Here is an 18,682-nt window from a genome sequence, read left to right as displayed (position 1 = left end):
TATGTAAATCTGTGTATATATATACATATCTATGCTTGTATGTTTGTGTGTGTGTGCCTCCATTGCTTTAGTGTTGGCATTTGTGAGCTGCTCAAAGCGTAAATTAAGCGCTCGCATGCATTGACGAGAAAGGATTCGGCGCAATGGCGTAATCTTATTACCGATTTCGATATTCAATCTTGTCACTTATACATATGTATATAATTAAACATTTAGATACACAAATATAACATTTAACAGTCAATAACTCAAAAAATATGCACCAAACATTGAAAACCGTTAGATGCACTACTGTATTACTGTAAATTGTGCTATGTATGTTCAAAGTGCGTAGCAAAAATCATTATAGAAAACCAATTACCTATATCTCCCTACTATAACTGCTGTTTGCTAATTGGCGCATATGGAAAATGTGTAAGTGTGTGTGTGTACGTTCGTGGGGCTACACAATTGCTTATCTAGCATGCGCCTTGTTGCTTGCATATGATTTGCTGCTGCATCGGCAGCCACTTAACATAAATTCCACGAGTACTTTGACATTGCCTAATCCTGTCGTCATTATTCCTTCTAGTGGCACTTAAGCAGGCTGCTGCTGCATTGCTGAGCGTTGGTTTTGCTGTAGTTGCTGCCCCATTGCGCTTGTTGTTTTTGTACTTGTTTGACGCTTTCAATGTTAAAAAATGATTCGCTTCGACATAAATTATCGATTGGCTGCTAAAGTGCTGCTTCAAGTCAAGTTTAATCGTTTTATTTTAAGCTAACACACACATACGCACACATACATATATACAATTATTCGCTTAGCTGTATATGCGCGTGAATTCGGCGCAATGTCTTCACTGTTGTTGGTTTAAAAATAGCAAACATAAAACAGCTGTGCACGCCAAAGTAGCTGAGAGCGCATACAGGCACACATACAAGCAAACAAACTATACATGCGTGTGTGTGTGCGCAAGTTTGTGTACGAATATTTTGCATTATGCGCCTTTAGCATAGTTTTGGGGGCTTCTTCGGTACATCTGCACTTAGATTGGTGTCAATCGGATACAAATGTATAAATATGCACACACAAACATTGTTTTCATTGCATAATTATAATTGCGCTGATATTTTGCAATAAAATTTCAAACTATTAAAGATTGTGCTTTAGCGGTTGCAGTAGTTTCTCGGGTAGAAAAGAGCCTTTTTATACCCTGAACAGGGTCACAGAAGGAAACATCGGAGACCCTATAAAGTATGTATATATATAAATGATCAGTATGAGCTGAGTCGATTTAGCCATGTCCGTCTGTCTGTCTGTCTGTCCGTCTGTATATATACGAACTAGTCCTTCAGGTTTTATGATATCGCTTTACAAACGTCATTTTCTCTTCAAGAAGCTGCTCATTTGTCGGAACTGCCGATATCGGACCACTATAACATATAGCTGCCATACAAACTGAACAATCGGAATCAAGTTCTTGTATGGAAAACTTTCACATTTGACAAGATATATTTACGAAACTTGATGAAGATTATTTTCTAAGGCAACTATGTAATCTCCGAAGAAATTGTTCAGATCGGCTTACTATAGCATATAGCTTCCACACAAACTGAACACATAGTTACTAAAAGAAATGCACCTGTGAATGGTATATTAGCTTCGGCGCAGACGAAGTTAACGTTTTTCCTTGTTTCAAGCAATTTTTTTCTCATGTAAAAAATGAAATATTTTATTACAATTTATGTTACAAACATACACTATTAACAAAGAAATTATGAAATTTTTGAAAAAAAATATTTTAAACTCGGTCAATGCGACGCCGTATCCAGTGACCCTCGGAAAAAAAATGCGCCCGCGTTGGCAGGATAAGTCTTTACAAGATCATCTTAAGTGAAAAAATATACGTGTTTTAGTAAAAACCGTAACTTAGAACTTTGCACGAAGGAAAGAAAACTGAAAGTTGGATTTTTAGCAGACATTTTTACAAAAAAATGAAAATTTGAGTGAAAATTTCGCGAAATTTTTTTTCAAAGAGTTCTAATCGAGAAAAATCCTTCATCCAAGTATTTAAAAATTATAACTATTACTCGGATCAACTTGAAAGAATTTAATAAGACTATAAAAAATTCGATTTTTTGATATCTTTAAACCCATGTAACCCCTTAAAAGGAGAGCAAATGTTTATCAGGTTAAATGCGCTAGGCACACACTTCTTCTAAAGTGAAAGGTTAACAAAATTTCCAAATCGCTTCTTTCTTAAATTTTATAATGGTTAACTCGTTTATACTTTTAATTAAAATTAGTCGTGTTTTTATTATGAGCCTATGATACTCAGTAGTCTAGCCGAAACCACAATGGAAATATTATTCTAAGGAGTTTTGAAAACTATGGGAAAGTTTCAAAAGTGTGGAAAATGTGTGCCATATAAAATGATTGAAAGAAAAATGGAAAACTGAAAAAACACTTGTGAAATTTTATTTCCAAGACACGAAAGATCAGTTTTGCATCAAATTGTCACTGCTGATGAAAAATGGATTTATTTTAAGATTACTATAAGGAAAAAATCTTAATCCGGCGAAACCATCAATATCGACTGCATCAGATCGATTCAGTTAGAAGGCAATCATCTGAGTTTGGAGGAATCAGAAGGGTATGTTATATCATTAGCTGCTAAAACCTGGTGAAACTGTTAATATGACAACAATTGATCAATTTGAACCATGTATTGATCGAAAAATACCAAAATTGGCCAGAAAAAAAAGGCAAAGTAATTTTGTTACACGTCCCTGCACACAAAGCGAAAATGTTTCAGGATACAATCAAAGTACTTGGCTGGGAGCTGCTACTCCATCCGTCGCATTCACCAGACTTGGCCGGTTCATCGAAAGGACACGCATTGGTGGAGCAGAATTTCGATTTCTGGGTAGAAGTCGAAAATTGGTTGTCTGTTTGGTTTGCTTAAAAAGACGAATATTTCTATTGGTATTGTATCTACAAATAGCCGGAAAGATGATCATTTCATACCGGTACACCGATAGTTCAGCTCGCCTAACGGTTGTTTGTAAAACTAAAACTAATCGAGATAGCTATGGAGTTATGTATATATAAATGATCTGGATGATGAGGAGAGTTGAATTCCGAGTGACTGTTCGTCCGACCGTACTAATCGAAAACCTATAATGTACCAAAACTAAGAAACTAAACTGAAATTTTGCAGACCAAATCTCCCCCCGCCCTATAGTAAGTTTCATAGAAGTTAAAAACAAGAATGTCTATAAGGCGCGTGAGGCAAAACTTCCACGTCGTTGTTTTCCAAATAGTTTTTAAACGGTCTTACAATAAGAGGGCGCTTATTATCATGATAACACGAGGTAATACGTGTATAGTCGCGAATTCCGGTGGTTTTTTGGCAATCGCTACAATTTGATGAGTTGTTGTCGAAGGTGTTCCTCATTAATGGTTTTTCCCGGTTTTACAAGCTCATAAAAGACCAACGCCCTTTGGAACGCATCAGATACAGAACATTATCCACTCGGCTTTGCTGTTGATTTCGCTTTTTCTACAGATTTCTCATAAGATTTGTTGGATTTATGTTTATCATAATGGATCCATTTATATCATTAGTTATAATTCAATGCAAAATCTACTGCTGTATGTAGTGTTTAAGCATATCGCACCCAATTTCCTTATCGTTGAACATGTATTCGGCTACTTTCGAAATATTTGAAAATACTGCTTGCATGTCTCTCACAGATTCTACCAGTTTCTCTTGTGTTGGCAATCGAGTAATCCAGTTCCCAATCTTCAATATTTTTTGGCCGTCCAGCGCGTTCTTCGTCTCTATGCCAAAATCAACACTTTCAAATCGTGCAATCCACTTTTCCCACGCTCGCTCTGGTAGAACGTATTCACTATAAACTTCCACCACAATACGTTAAATTTTGGCTGAGGTATAGACCGAAGAGTTCTCATAGAAGCCAATTCTTAACATTTTTTTTTTCAAAGTTAATGGTATTTTCACTTATCAGAATAGGTTATTTTATATACAAACATAGCTGATCTATAGCTACCGTGTATTCTCATTGAATATCCTTGAACATAAAGTACTTTAATATATTTTCTTTTTTATTGGCGTAGACACCGCTTATGCGGTTATAGCCGAGTTAACAATACCGCGCCAGTCTTTCTTTCTTTTCGCTGTTTGGCGCCAATTGGAGATTCCAAGTGTAGCCAGGTGCTTCTTTACCTGATCTTTCCAACAGGGTGGAGGTCTTCCTCTTTCTCTGCTTCCCCTTACCAGGTACTACGTCGAATACTCTCAGAGCTGGTGTGTTTTCGTTCATTCGGACATGGTCATGTCGTAGCCACTGTATCTTAATTCGCTGAACTATGTCATTGTCGTTGTGTAACTCGTAGAGCTCAGCGTTCCATCGAATGCGATATTCGCCGTAACCAATGCAGAAAGCAAATAACTTTTCCGCAGAATCTTTTTCTCGAAAACTCGTAACGTCGACTCATCAGATGTTGTCATCTTCCATGCCTCTGCACCATACAGCAGGACGGGAATAATGAGTGACTTGTAGAGTTTGGTCTTTGTTCGCCGAGAGGACTTTACTTCAATTGCCTACTCAGTCCGAAGTAGCACCTGTTGGCAAGAGTTATTCTATGTTGGATTCCGAGGCAGACGTTGTTGTTGCTGTTAATATTAGTTCCAAGTTAGACGGAATTATCTACGTTTTCGAAGTTATGACTATCAACAGTGGGAGCCAAGTCGCGAGTGCGACGACTATTTGTTTGATGACAGGAGTTATTTCGTCTTGCTCATTTGCTTCTCTTTCTTATCCAGTCTGGAAAAAGCAGAACTAATATTTGATATATACTTAGTGTATATACATATATTTAGTAAAAAAATATTGTTTTTTAGTTTTTGATTGCCGTGGGAATGCTGAAGTGATTGGCAGCAAATTGCCTCATTAGCACCGAAGTTAGACAAGAAGTCGCTAAGGACCTGCAATACAGCGCTGCACAACTTTTGTCTCGAGTTAACAACATAAATTGACGACATTCCTCTTGTGTTTGAGATTTCACAAGAGTGTAAAAATATGTTTGAAAGTGCATAGCTTTTACGAGGGTAAGTTGTTTCTCGCAGAAACTGAAGATAATTTTTTATTGAACAAAACAAAATATATATTTCAAAGTCATAAGTTAAAAAAACCTTTAAAAATTGTAAAAATCTCGCTTAACATAAAAATTATCTGAATTGCAGACTTAAATTTATAATAACAGAAATACGAAAAGACTTTTTCGACTTTCTTATGATAATTTGAAGAAGTTTATAGTTTGGAAAGTGTATGACGTCAAAGAAATAACTAATACTCTATTTGGTAATTTATTGTTGTTGTTATGTTATAATTATTTTGCTATTCATAAAAAATCGCAAATGTGTTGATTTGAATTTATTTACCGGAAAAATAATTATTTCTAAAAATATTGTATATGGAAGAAAAAGAAGATTTGCTCGCTTCACGCATATTAATGATTTTTGTTCAAGCTAAGTTGTTACTTCTTGTTATAGTAATTTATTTTAATAGTAATTTCAAGGATCTCAATTGACAATACTCAACAGACTTGGCCCTGCCGGTGGTGACTATTCATTGACCTTGCCAATGCCATGCAGATACATACATACATATATATATAGATATAACATTTTTTTTATTTTTCATTTTTAGGTACTATCCATTGCATATATGTATACATATATATGCATATGAGTATTTACTTAAAATAAAATGTTCAAGGACAAGTCGCATTACGCACGCAAATAAGTCTATTTATTCTCAATAAATTTGCTTAAAAAATCTTTTTGCACTTACCTTGCTAAAATAGCCGTATATGATTAAAAATGTTCAAATGCAACCCATTTCTATGTGCGCGTACAAATGTGTTATATGTTTGTATGTGTATGTCAGTAGTTTAGTGAAATATAAGAAAAAAAAGCCTACTTGCAGGCGTTCTATACTTTCGTGAACGTTCCAGACGGAGGACACTTAACAAGCAACGTTTCAACGACAGCAAGCAGTACACACACACATGCTTGCATGTACATACATGACAGCAACAACAAGTATACATCAGCACCATTATCGTTTTCTTCAGTGCCCCACCAGTAGCTTTCTTGCCTCATGAGCCTCTCTTGCGCTGATGCAGCTGCGTCAGACTGCGCACCCATCCGCCACTGCCCGACTCATACACTTCCCTATACATACATACACTGGCATGCACATAACACGACTGTATGCCGCCCAGCGCATTTACGTCAAACACTTTTGTGGCAACTTTAAGACAACAAGTGCCGCACTTAACCTCATCTTATAAAATCAGCGCAATAAAAAAGATTGGAATAAAAATAAGTGATAATATGCAGAAGAAAAAAAAAGAAAAATGCTACCATAGTCAGGCGTTGTGAAAAGATACATTTTGAAGATATTTTTGTATAGCCGCAAGCACTCAAGTTGCTACTGGCGACGCGCCCTTCCTCCAGTGAAAGCGACTAGTTTCCCTCCAGCTACGTTCGTGTGTAAAATGCGGCTTTCTGATAATTTCCTGCACAAATATATCTTCACATTACCGTCATCTTTGCGGGTTTTCATTTTTTAATTTAATCAAAAAAAAAAATGTTTGTATACCATATTTCCTATTTAATTTCCACACTTTAGTTCTCCCTCAAATGACTTTGAATAGCCGCGCCTGTCGAGTGGTGAGAGTGATGAGCGCGTTGTTGCATTTTCGAGTTGCTTCCACTTTTACACTTTTCAATGCTTTAAAAACAACTAATAATAGTGTAACGGTGAAAGCATGCAGCTCCCCCTACCATCGTGGGATCCTCTAACCCCAGCCAAAAAAATGTAACGTAGAACAGCGAGTGGATAGTGGGTGTCGGCTGAGCTTTCAAGCGAGCTGCTGCTGGCCTCCTTGCCTTGATATTTCATGTGTGAGATTATCACACCATACAATGCAGATAATTTGATAATCGAGAAGAGGAAGAATAAAATTCTATCGTTACATGTGGTAAGTGCAGTTAGTAAGTGTTGCCGTCATCGCTAAATTACATAATGACGATGTTGTGTTGTTGCCTGTTCTAGATGATACATATGGGTGTTGTAAGTGTAATTAGAGAAAGACTTCTAGGATTGTGACTATATTTGTTGACCGAGTAGCTGTTAGTTAATACAAGTTTGGCTTTTTACAATGAGATAACAAAAGCATGAATCCTTAAAATAATTACAAAAATTTCCCGAATACGAAACATCTGTCACTTTGACACGGCTTCGCGAATATATACATATATATACGAAAAGAAAACAGCCTCGGATGTGTGACCTCCCTTTTGATGACGACCCTTGCAAACGTGTTAAGGACTACAATTTAAGGACATGCACGTGGAATGTCCGGTCCCTTAATTGGGAAGGTGCTTTTGCTCAGCTGGTTGATATTCTCGTTAGAGTAAAGGCTGACATCAACGACATCCAAGAAATGCGATGAACGGGACAAGGACTGAGGCCTTGTGATATTTATACAGTGACCATATAAAGAAGCGCAAAATCGGTGTGGGATTTGTGGTGGGAGAGAGACTCCGTCGCAGAGTATTAGCATTCTTCACGTCCCGACGAAAGAGAGGACGTTGTGACCAAAGATGTCTTCAATGATCTCACCAGGGGGGACGAACAAGGCATCTTTGGCACAACGGCCGGTAAATTCAGCCTTCATGATCAAACATCCCCAAATGCGTTGAACGATTTTGCCGAGACCCGAAATATGGTAATCTGTAGAACTAGATTCCAGCATAGAGAAATTCATCAATCTACCTAGCTGTCTTTGGATCTATAAGGCACAAAACAGATCGATAATGTTGTGACAGACGGAACACACGTCTCCAGTGTTTTAGCAGTGCGTACGCTTTGAGGTCTTAACATTGACTCGGGCCACTATCTAGTTGCAGCTACGATACGCACCAACCTCTGTGTAGCAAAGAACGCACGTCAACAAAACCAAGGAAGGTTCGACGTCGAGAAGCTGCAAGCACAGCCGACAGCCAAACGATTTTCTATTCGACTTGCATTCCTGATCTCTGAGAGCACTCATCAGCAACTCGGTATAACAAAGCGGCGGTGCCGTTGAATTGCGTCCGACAAGATTTTTAGTCTTACCGCATGAATCCCTATTGGACAATGTCCAGTAAGATACTCTACGTTTGCGGCAAGATGACCTTTGCGAAGGGCAAGAAGTTCAGTTAGTTCCGTGCATACTACTCTAGGTCAAAGGATCTCGCAATCATAAGGGAGCTGCTCGTTGACCAGCGCCTGCTAAGGGTCCGTGAGGTTCATTGGTTCAGTGCTAGAACGCAAGATTTTTATAGAAATCCAAGTTGGTCCCATTTCGATGTTAGCAGAATAAAGGTGTGCCCTCTGGTTAGCTCATCAGCCTTGTAGTTGCCCAGTTGTGGTAGTAGTTCAGTAGATCTTCTGTGTTCTACTCTAGACCAAAAGATCTCTCAGTCGCACAAGAGCTGCTCGTTGACCAGCATCTGCTAAGCGCACGCGAATTGATCCAGTGCTAGAACGCAAGACAATCATTAAAGCTATTTGCATTGAGAAGTGACATTCATTGACTCGCTTTGAGCACACTGTTAGCGAGCTCTGCGCTAGTATAGTCGCACTGCTGTCGGTGTCAATGCTCACTTCTCTGAAAGCGGCTGAAGAATTTTAACTCAATTATAGCTGAACATACATATGGACCAGTTGGATATCATTAAGAGTTAAGCCCACATACATATTCTACATTGTCCTTCACTACTCGAATAAGTACATAACTTACCGTTAGCGGCATGAATGCGCATTTGTTTGGAAACAAAGCATAACCTAGATTTACTTTGCGGAAGTCATAAATGAATATCTAAGAAGACCTCAATACAATTGCAAGAGAATTCCTTCTTATTTACGTTATTTGTAAGCACGAAACGGTATATGTGGAATTAACGAAGAGGCGCATTACTATGTTAACATGCATGTGCATATGTATGTGTGCGTGTAACGATGGCAACAAAGCGTCAATTCATTCATAACCGAATGAGGACATTGAACTTCCGCATTTGAGCGCACACACATACAAAATTATACATCTACAAGCATATAAACATATACATATGTACATAACTGTACATGCAAGACGCTATAAATTTGTTAACTGCCTGTGCACCTGTATGCGTAAAGCAAAAACGAAAGTGTACTCGTATGTGTGCCGTGGCATGAATGAGGAATTCGAAACCGTATTGGCCGTTAAGTGCGGAGAGCGAGAGTGACCGGGTATTGCGGAGTATTCCCATATGAAGTAGAGTTTATTGTGCGTATGTAGAGCGTGTTTTTGTAAGCATTTGCTGCACGCTATATGCGTGTGTGTGCGTGCATGCATGAATGTGTGTGTGGGTGTAAGTGAAAGGCATTTGAGAGCAACAGGCTGTGTGGCGCGCCGGTGGAGATTTATGGTATTTGGTCGCAATCGGTTAGGGGCTGTTGCTGCCACCCACGCGCGTTTGTTGACAAACAAAAGCGCAACACGTGCTGGCGACGTCGACAAATTGTTGCTGCAACTTGCCTGCTTCAATGTACAAGTATTTGTTGTGTTGTGTTGGTTTGGATATAGGCGCATGTGTGTGGGGCGCAGGCGTTGGATTTCCCTAATATTTGCGTTAACCAGCTGTCAAAAGTGACAGTGTCGCCTCTTGTATACACATGTTTATGCGTGTATGTGCACGTATTTTCGCAGAGGAAATATCGATTTTTACAAATCTCCATTACAGTTGAACACAAAATTGTTGCGAGCTTGCAGTATAACAGTAAAACTCAGTAAAATATAATGGCTTAAATATGTGGTAATGTGAAAATTACAATTTCGCGTGCAAAACGTTAATTAAAATAGAAAAAAGTGCACAAGTTGATATAAAATTTGAAACCACAAAGTATAAATTGCATACTTAAGGGCGTGTAGCAGCAAGTGAATTTAGACTGAAGCGGTTGCATTTTACTTTTTCATAATTTATTGTTGTTTACTCTACAACAAACAAGAGAAATATTGGCGCATTACTTGTACCAAGCAGCGCCGCGCTGTTCACGCACGAAGTGACCACTTTAAAGATTCTACAATATGATTAAAATGCGACCATATGTGCCATCGAATCGTATCGCCATACGTGACTCCATCGACGAGGAGATCAGTGACGATGTGGATGATGACGTCTTCATTAAGGATGCGCGCACCGCCAAGGTATACACATAAACACTTTCTCAGACACACACACACTTGCAACTAAGTTTAATCTCTACTTCTTCACTACACGCTTTACAGTTAAGTGAAGAGAAGGGCCTGAAGCGTCCACTAATGGCACCACGCCGTAAAAATGGTAAAATGCACAATTCGGTGCCAATTATGATGAAGCACCGTCGCTGTTGGCGTTGCTGTGAGCCATTCTGCTATGGCCTTGCCGCACTAACTGTCCTTATTGCCTTGATAAGCCTCGCAGCGCTCATCCTGACCATGTTTCCCATACCGCTGCAACGCATTAAAGTGTGGCTGAAGCGCGAGCCCACAGCGCCGCCGGGTGCCGCTTATGCGGGTGGTGCTCAATCGTTGGCATATGGCAGTAGTTTGGGTCCGGAGGTTGTGCCTTGCACACAAATTAGCGTGCAACGTTTGTGGTCGCGCACTTTTCCACGCATGAATAGCGAGAGTCCAGTACGTAAGGCCGATTTGAATGGCGATGATATTGCAGATATCATTTTCGGATTCGGCGTTGGTGGGTAGCTGTAATGAAAGCTCTGCTTATTTGCATTAATTTTTTGCTCTTTCAGATGATAACATTCAGTACGAGGGTTTTACGTTGCCCAAGTGCAAGTCCGCTCAAGGTGACGACGAGGTGCCTTGTGAAGGTGGCGTGATTGCTATAAATGGCGCCAGCGGCAGCTTACTCTGGCAGACGTGGAGTGTGGCGAATGTGTTCTCGCTGCTGTGTACATTGGATATTGATCTTGATGGCTATCCGGATTGTGTGGCCGCAGGCAGGCTGGGTGTAAGTGTTCTTTCCGCAAAAAGCGGTGCTTAAAAACTGAAATTTTACCTAAACCAAAAAAAAATATATCTCGAGTTTATAATACGATATATGTATGTATATAATATCAATGGTGTTGATTGCATATTATTTGACAACAATTGTAGCCCCACTCGAACTTAGTTTGTAATATTTCTCTCACAGATGATATTCGCCATCAATGGACGCAGCGGCACCAGCATTTGGGAGTTTCGTGAAGTCGAAGTGGAAACCAACTCGCCCATCGTGATGGATCTCTACACAATAAATATCATACGTGATTTAGATGGCGACGAAATCTCCGAGATACTTGCAGCACATCTCGAGGAGCGCGAAGAGTCCAAAGCGGGCCATATTAAGGTGATTTCCGGCAAGACAGGTAAAGTCATACGCACGATACCCACACCGTTCAAAGAGGAAGTCTTTGTGCCTGTGCAGATGTTAACTAAAGAGGATGGCACCGAGCTACTTATGATCATTACCGGTGGTCAAAATACACCTGGTGGCATCTATACCATACGCTTACTTTCCCTTATGCAATTTACAAGTGAAAAGGAGTTTACACCACTCTTTCAAAGTAAACACTCTGGCGTGATGGTGCCGGCAGTGATTACCGATATAACGGGCGATCACATTGCGGATATTGTGGCAGCATCTTTCAACTCGTCAGTGTATGCTTTTGATGGGCGTAATTTCAGCATGTTGTGGAATTACACTTTTCCGGCAAGTGAGAGTGTTAGCGCAATTGTGCCTGGACATTTCAATAATGACAATGTGACCGATTTTATGGTGAAATATAATACTGGACCGGGTTTCCCAGTGTATTATTATTCGCAGACCACCATACTGGATGGTAAAACGGGTAAGCCCTTATTGGACACAATGATGACTGATTCCGGTGGTTCGAATAGCTTGCTGGGTGGTGTCTCGGTATCGCAGAATTTCGGTGGCGACTTCTTTTTGCACTGGCAAATGCAATGTAGGGATAAGTATAACGCGAAAGATGCTTATGAATTTATACCAGGTGAGCGTTACATAAATACTAGGAGGAAGACTTGTATTTTACACGTTACAATCACATTTGCAGACAGCGACATCATTTTACAATCACGCGCAGACACTTGTCGTTTGCGTTATAACACTTCGACTGTGCTGAAACTTTACGCAATTGCACGCCATATCGAACCACCAGGAGCCGTAATTTTTAGCACAGGTTAGTAACTAAGTATGTACATACATGTGTGGCCAGGGTTTCATAAAAGCATTTTCTGCTAATGTTCTTGCATTCATTTCCCGTTTAAGACGACATTGAGGTGCACCTCAACCGCACGCAACGCCCACAATATGCTAAACAGAATTCGAAGTCCCCGTTAAAGCATCCTAAACTGCTCAAGAAACTGTTAGCAAATCGGGAGGAGCTGCTGAAGAAAATCGCCGACAGCGCTGACTTGGAAAAGCTAGAGAAGGCAACGAAACATCAAAATCAGCCACACTACAAGGAAAATGCGCTGAGAAATCCGATATTCGATCAGGAGATACTGCAGGAGATATTACCAAACAATGAATTACCCGCCGAAAATGTTTATGAGCCCGCCAAACAAAATAGCTACACTAATTACTACGGTGGTGGTTATGCCGCCAATGGCAACGAACCAATGCGTGAGGCGGTGAGCTACTCTTATGCGCTTCCTTTCACTTCAATCGACACAAACTCATTGTATTTCTTTTAGCAAAAAGACTACGAGTCCGTGGTGGGCGCACGTGTACCCGAAGAATACGACACGCTCTACGCTGACAATGAAGTGCCGCAGTTGGTGCCGCAGAATGAGCATCCCATACGCTTGCGCACGAAATATCCCGGCAATCGCGATGTGCGCAGTGACATAACTTCATTTGAAGATGAGCAGAATACTACGCAAACCGTACCCACTGGTGGTGTGCCGCAAAATAACTTAGATAAACAAGAGCCGCTTAGCTTATGGGATCTGGAAATGGAGAAGGAGGAGCGTGATGCTATTAAAGAGTCACACAAATACGATTATTCGACAAATCAAGATGATACAAATAAAAAAAGTAAACGTAGCCGTCTAAGACGTGATGACAGCACACAGACGAGAATGTCGAGAGATACGGACGCGACTTCTGCTAGTCCATTATCTAACGATGAGTCCGATGAATGGTTCCTATCCTCAATCTCATCTACGGGCGTGTTGTTAAAGACGCTAAATGGCACACGCTCTTCTGTGGATTTCGCTTTCGTGTTAAATATACGTGAGTCAGAGACGTATCCACCACTCTTTATGCCCCAGGATCTCAATTGCGTTGAAGAAAAGATAAGTGCTTATAAAAGTATGGAACTGAACGATTTTGTATTGATTAAATAGCTAATATGTTGTTCCTTCTTAATCATCAAGGTTACACACTAGACAATCTACGTATACTACGAAAGCAATTCCTAAAGAAATGTCTAAGCGATCGCCTAGTGAATGTTACGCCACATGTGCCGAAGTATGAATCGCAATTAATCGTGACACGAATCAGCATTTCGTGTACGTGTCATACGCTACAAAAGGGTCAAGTATGCTCTGAGCTGGACGATATACAGACACAGCGTTGGACAGAGTACATGGGCAACGATGGGCACGGTTTTTATGCCAACTAGATGTAGGCTTAGTTATGGAATGCAATTAGGTGGGGGTTGGAGGGAGGACGTCATTTTATGTATGTAAACAAAACTGTGAGAGCACAAATTAAATACCGTTTAATTTAATTTTCCAATTGCACAACAGTAATTTTAATGTGTTGTTTATATTTATTTATAAAAACAAAATTTAGTTAAAGGGAAGGAGTGTTTTTGAGATTCAGTAAATACCATTTTTAAAAATTACCAGACCGTCAAAACATTTATGAATGGCTCCAAGCATTTCCATTGTGCTAATTTTTTTAAAGAATTTTGCTTCAAGAAGCTCTTGTATGTAATTAAAATAAATAATATTCAATAAAAAAGAAACAATTTTAAAATATGGAATAAAATTTTAATAGGAAATGTGTTTTCGTCTTTTAACATAAATAGTAGAGATTTTTGTTTTATTTTTACTTAATGACATCATCTTTTTATTTAGTTGGAAAATGCTAAAGTTTTTTTTATAACCTTCCAAGTCTCCAATGCATTGAAAAAAATTGAATGTAAACTAATACATACACCAAGTGCAATTCTGCAGTTCTATGGGTAAGCACGAATGTTTTCGTTTATTTTATCAATTCGTCGCAGAAACTTTAACATAAATTTCTGGTAGCACACACTAGTAATTAACGTATGTTTAACCGAAAGTAGACTTCCAAATTAACATATGAGCATGATAAAAGATTTTAAATGCATTTCATACTTATCATATTTATTGTGAATGACTATTCTGGCTCATTCACCACGCTTTGACAGCTGTCGTAGCGCACATATTCAAGCCGACATCAGCGACGTCGACTGCGGCAGTAGTAAGTAATTTGTAAAGCAGGCGTTTAGTGAAAAGTTAATATCACAAAAAACTGATAAATGTCCTGCTAGTAATTACTAACATTGTTCATAAATATAGCCGGCAGAGATGGGTATCTTGGAGAAGATCTCTGAAATAGAGAAGGAAATTGCTCGTACTCAAAAGAATAAAGGTAAGTTGGTTAGAAGAAATGTGTGGTGTGGCCGCACTACACAAGTCCGTGCAGCGCTGGCAAGTTGTTTTTGCCTTTTTTTGTGTTGACGCAGACCTGCTTGTAGGTTAACACTTAACCCAAAACAAATAAAATAATTTAAACAAAATTCTTCAGTCAGCTAATCTTAAAATTATTTTGCTTTTTCTAGCAACCGAATATCATTTGGGTCTTTTGAAAGCGAAGCTTGCCAAATATCGCTCGCAATTATTGGAACCATCGAAGAAAGGTGAAAAGGGCGATGGTTTTGATGTCTTGAAAAGTGGTGACGCGCGTGTCGCGTTGATTGGTTTCCCCTCAGTTGGTAAATCTACTTTGTTGTCTACTCTGACCAAGACTGAATCTGAGGCGGCCAATTATGAGTTTACCACACTCACTTGTATCCCCGGTGTCATTGAATATAAAGGTGCTAATATACAATTACTAGATTTGCCTGGAATTATAGAAGGTGCCGCTCAGGTAAATATTACAGACATAATCGTTATGTGTGTATTGCATTATTTTTCTTTCTTCATAATTTAGGGCAAAGGTCGCGGTCGTCAAGTTATTGCTGTAGCGCGCACAGCCGATTTGGTCATCATGATGTTGGACGCTACCAAACCGAATGTACATCGTGATTTGCTCGAACGTGAATTGGAATCAGTGGGTATAAGACTTAACAAACGCAAACCAAACATTTACTTCAAGCAGAAAAAGGGTGGTGGCCTTAGCTTTAATTCCACATGTTCACTATCGCGTTGTAATGAGAAAATGGTGCAAACTATTTTGCATTCATTCAAAATTTTCAATGCAGAGGTACTTTTCCGCGAGGATTGTACCGAGGATGAATTCATCGATGTAGTGACGGCAAACCGTGTATATTTGCCTTGCTTGTACGTGTACAACAAAATCGATCAGATTTCAATCGAGGAGGTCGATCGTTTAGCGCGAGAACCGAATTCGATAGTGGTCAGTTGCAACATGAAATTAAATTTGGACTATCTGTTAGAGGCCTTGTGGGATGCGTTGCAGCTGATAAGAGTGTACACAAAGAAACCGGGTGCACCACCAGATTTTGATGATGGTTTGATTTTAAGAAAGGTTTGTTTAGTGATCGATTATAGTGTGTACTGATTTATGGTAATGATATTGTTTATACTTTCAGGGTGTCACAGTTGAACATGTATGCCATGCTATACATCGTACACTGGCGGCTCAATTTAAATATGGACTTGTTTGGGGTACTTCCACAAAGTACTCGCCACAGCGTGTAGGCATATCACATATTATGGCTGACGAGGATGTTATACAAGTTGTTAAAAAATGATAAACGCTGATATAGATTATAATATGCGTTGAAATTGTGTTGAACGTTGATTTTGCAGTGGATAATTATAGGCCTTCCAAAAAATTCTTTAATTACCCTTATTATTAATTATAAACAATATAAGCATGTTCATAAAATCTGAGAGAAAAACAATAATTTTTATATGCCTTTCCGAAGTGTTGAGATACTTGCAACGAATAACGAACAATATTGCTTGCTAAATATAAATTATGTCTGCTATGCCATTGCTTAAAAACAATTTAAATTTTTTAATACATACATACATACGTATGTACATACACAAAAGTGCTAGACGAAACAAATACTACAAAGAAGTTGTAAGAGCATGGACAAATTATTTCACAATTTTCAAAATGTATTTTCTTTTATTCAAAACCATTTACAAATATTAAGTGATAACGGCTATATTCCAACTTTTTAAAACCAGTGAAAATTTTATTTTAACAATCTAATTCTCAATTGCTCCATCATTTGGCACCAGCCGTTGCCGTGGTTCCACTTCTACCCGCCGCAGCGGATGCATTGTTAAAACTCTTTCCAAATGCACTCATTGCAGAAATATTGGAAAATGGTGTTGGTCCGCAGGTAATATTTGTTGTGTCGACCTTGCTTTCAGGGTTATCGATCTTTGCGAATACATTTGTAGTATCGCGCAGGCGATATTTTCGCAAGTTGAGAAATTGTTCTTTCTGTGTTTCAACTTTCTGGTGTAATTCATGCAAACGGCCGGCGAGCGATATGAAGCTCTCGTTTATTTGTCGGAAACCACGCTTTAGATCATCGGGTGACACTGTCTGCGGATTAGTTATTGAGCGCATGTGATGCTCAGTCAGGGCAATTTGCTGCCGGAAATTGATCAAATCCTGCTCGTACTTGGCCACTAAGCTAAGGAAAAACTGAAATGGTGCCGTATTTTCAAATTGTAGGCCAGCGGGCGTATCCTGTGTGCGTTGCGCCATTTCCACAGCCTGTATGGTTTTTGAAGTTTCTTTGCGAAGCAGCTTTATTTGTTTGTAATTTGTGTCTACTGAATTAGAAATCTCCTGAAGCGCCCATTGAATATTGTTTATTTCGTTGGACACATTGGACAATTTCGAAGTAGATGTACGTCCAATATCTGAGGAAAGTGTTTTTTGTCCTTTTATATGAGTTTTAAGAGCGTCGACAGTTTTCGCAATCTCATCGGGCACAATAGTTTCTTTTATCTAATAAAACAAAATCATTAAGAGTTGATTTGATATTTTGATCTAATATTTACCTTGACACTATCTTGTTTGAGATCGCCCGCTTTAGGTTGCGTTGAACTGACATCAACACCACCCAGACCAACAAACGGTGTAGCTGTTGCTGTGGTTGAGGTGGCAGTTGGCTTCCACATTCCGCCCGTTGCCACTGACGTAGTTGTTGTGCCGAAATTTAAACTAGCCGATGTTGTAGTACCGGCGGGTTTAGCAAATGACAAACCACCTCCCAACCCACTGAAACCGAGTGCAGGGGCTGTTGTAGTCGCCGTACTCGTGGCAGCCGTACCACCAAGTCCACCAAAACTAAATGCGGTTGCAGCACTTGTTGCAGCTGTTGTAGCTGTTCCACCCAAACCACCAAAGTTAAAAGACGGTGCTGCGCTGCTGACGGCCGTTGCACCGAACGCTGGCGCTGCTGCCCCGAAGGTAGGCGCTACAGACGCAGTAGGTGCAGCTCCAAAAGCAGGTGCTGCTGTTGTGGCACTTGCGCCGAACGGTGCAACGGTTGCCGTTGGATTCGCAGTCGCTCCAAATGCAGGCGCTTGTGCTGTAGTTGTTGCTCCAAATCCTGTAGCGCCAAATGCGGTTGTACCTGTTGCAGCACTCGCACCAAATGCAGGCGCTGGTGCAGCTCCAAATGCTGGCGTGCTAGTTGCCGCCGGCGCTGCTGGTGCGCCGAAGCTAAAACCAGCCGCCTGTTGTTGTGAAGGGTTTCCAAAGGAAAATCCAGACATATTGACTGTGGTTTTGTTTATTGAATTTACACTATAAATTTAATTATATGATTTTTTTTTCAAACACTATACAATTTAATAATTTTATGAAATTCTCTTTAAATTTTTAGCGCGAGCATTTGAGCTAATTCGATGCAGTTGCCAGCTGTTTACACAAAAATTGTCAGTGAGTAATACCTATTGTGAATAAATGTGATTCACAATAACTGAAAGTCCCAGTAGTGGTTATTTATTGGTTTAGTTTTTTCAGGATCTATTTAGATATAATTACATATACATACATATATGTACTATATATGTTTAAGAAAAAACCAAAAATAAAAGAAATTATTATTATATATGAATACAGGTAATGATCGAGGGACTAGTCAAAAATTCTCCTTTAACTTGACAGCTTTCCAAAAGTGGTCGCTTTTCAAAGTACAAATACCTCAAAAATTCGGATTATTATCGGAAAACTTATTCCTATGTCCTATACGTTTTTCTATAATTTTTATCAAATACTTTATCAAGTATTTACACTTCATTGGACCTGCCGAATACTTCTGA

The 18,682-nt window shown here is 39.4% G+C and overlaps 3 protein-coding genes across 3 annotated transcripts; 2 read left to right on the top strand and 1 right to left on the bottom strand.

The window, feature by feature from the left end:
* Nucleotides 1–9,822: 9,822 nt before the first annotated feature.
* Nucleotides 9,823–14,165, top strand: LOC126759706 (uncharacterized). Its single transcript, XM_050474741.1, has 8 exons — nucleotides 9,823–10,306; nucleotides 10,388–10,835; nucleotides 10,891–11,108; nucleotides 11,292–12,150; nucleotides 12,214–12,339; nucleotides 12,429–12,793; nucleotides 12,857–13,475; nucleotides 13,541–14,165. The coding sequence occupies exons 1-8, from the start codon at nucleotides 10,187–10,189 to the stop codon at nucleotides 13,786–13,788; spliced, it is 3,003 nt and encodes a 1,000-aa protein (XP_050330698.1). The 5' UTR covers nucleotides 9,823–10,186; the 3' UTR covers nucleotides 13,789–14,165.
* Nucleotides 14,166–14,593: 428 nt separating this feature from the next.
* On the top strand, nucleotides 14,594–16,393 carry LOC126758439 (developmentally-regulated GTP-binding protein 2). Its single transcript, XM_050472703.1, has 4 exons — nucleotides 14,594–14,789; nucleotides 14,980–15,287; nucleotides 15,351–15,908; nucleotides 15,973–16,393. Exons 1-4 carry the CDS (start codon nucleotides 14,726–14,728, stop codon nucleotides 16,132–16,134), a joined length of 1,092 nt encoding a protein of 363 aa, XP_050328660.1. The 5' UTR covers nucleotides 14,594–14,725; the 3' UTR covers nucleotides 16,135–16,393.
* A 96-nt stretch (nucleotides 16,394–16,489) lies between these two features.
* On the bottom strand, nucleotides 16,490–18,276 carry LOC126758430 (nuclear pore complex protein Nup58). The gene is made up of 2 exons (XM_050472693.1): nucleotides 17,414–18,276; nucleotides 16,490–17,360 (listed from the first exon to the last, which is right to left on the bottom strand). Exons 1-2 carry the CDS (start codon nucleotides 18,131–18,133, stop codon nucleotides 16,623–16,625), a joined length of 1,458 nt encoding a protein of 485 aa, XP_050328650.1. The 5' UTR covers nucleotides 18,134–18,276; the 3' UTR covers nucleotides 16,490–16,622.
* Between the last annotated feature and the right edge of the window lie 406 nt (nucleotides 18,277–18,682).

This window comes from Bactrocera neohumeralis, chromosome 2, assembly GCF_024586455.1.
Source record: "Bactrocera neohumeralis isolate Rockhampton chromosome 2, APGP_CSIRO_Bneo_wtdbg2-racon-allhic-juicebox.fasta_v2, whole genome shotgun sequence".
NCBI classification, from domain to species: Eukaryota; Metazoa; Arthropoda; class Insecta; order Diptera; family Tephritidae; genus Bactrocera; species Bactrocera neohumeralis.
The sequence above is the reverse complement of the archived record's forward strand: the minus strand, read 5'-3'. Positions and strand labels throughout refer to the sequence as shown.

Excerpts from the sequence above, each read along its gene's own strand:
- LOC126759706 (XM_050474741.1), top strand. The coding sequence starts at position 10,187 with ATGATTAAAATGCGACCATATGTGCCATCGAATCGTATCGCCATACGT. Across the intron at positions 12,340-12,428 it reads AGCCGTAATTTTTAGCACAG|ACGACATTGAGGTGCACCTC; the intron begins GTTAGTAACTAA and ends TTCCCGTTTAAG. Across the intron at positions 12,794-12,856 it reads ACGAACCAATGCGTGAGGCG|CAAAAAGACTACGAGTCCGT; the intron begins GTGAGCTACTCT and ends TATTTCTTTTAG.
- LOC126758439 (XM_050472703.1), top strand. The coding sequence starts at position 14,726 with ATGGGTATCTTGGAGAAGATCTCTGAAATAGAGAAGGAAATTGCTCGT. Across the intron at positions 15,288-15,350 it reads TTATAGAAGGTGCCGCTCAG|GGCAAAGGTCGCGGTCGTCA; the intron begins GTAAATATTACA and ends TTCATAATTTAG. Across the intron at positions 15,909-15,972 it reads ATGGTTTGATTTTAAGAAAG|GGTGTCACAGTTGAACATGT; the intron begins GTTTGTTTAGTG and ends TTATACTTTCAG.
- LOC126758430 (XM_050472693.1), bottom strand. The coding sequence starts at position 18,133 with ATGTCTGGATTTTCCTTTGGAAACCCTTCACAACAACAGGCGGCTGGT. Across the intron at positions 17,361-17,413 it reads TCAAACAAGATAGTGTCAAG|ATAAAAGAAACTATTGTGCC; the intron begins GTAAATATTAGA and ends TTGTTTTATTAG.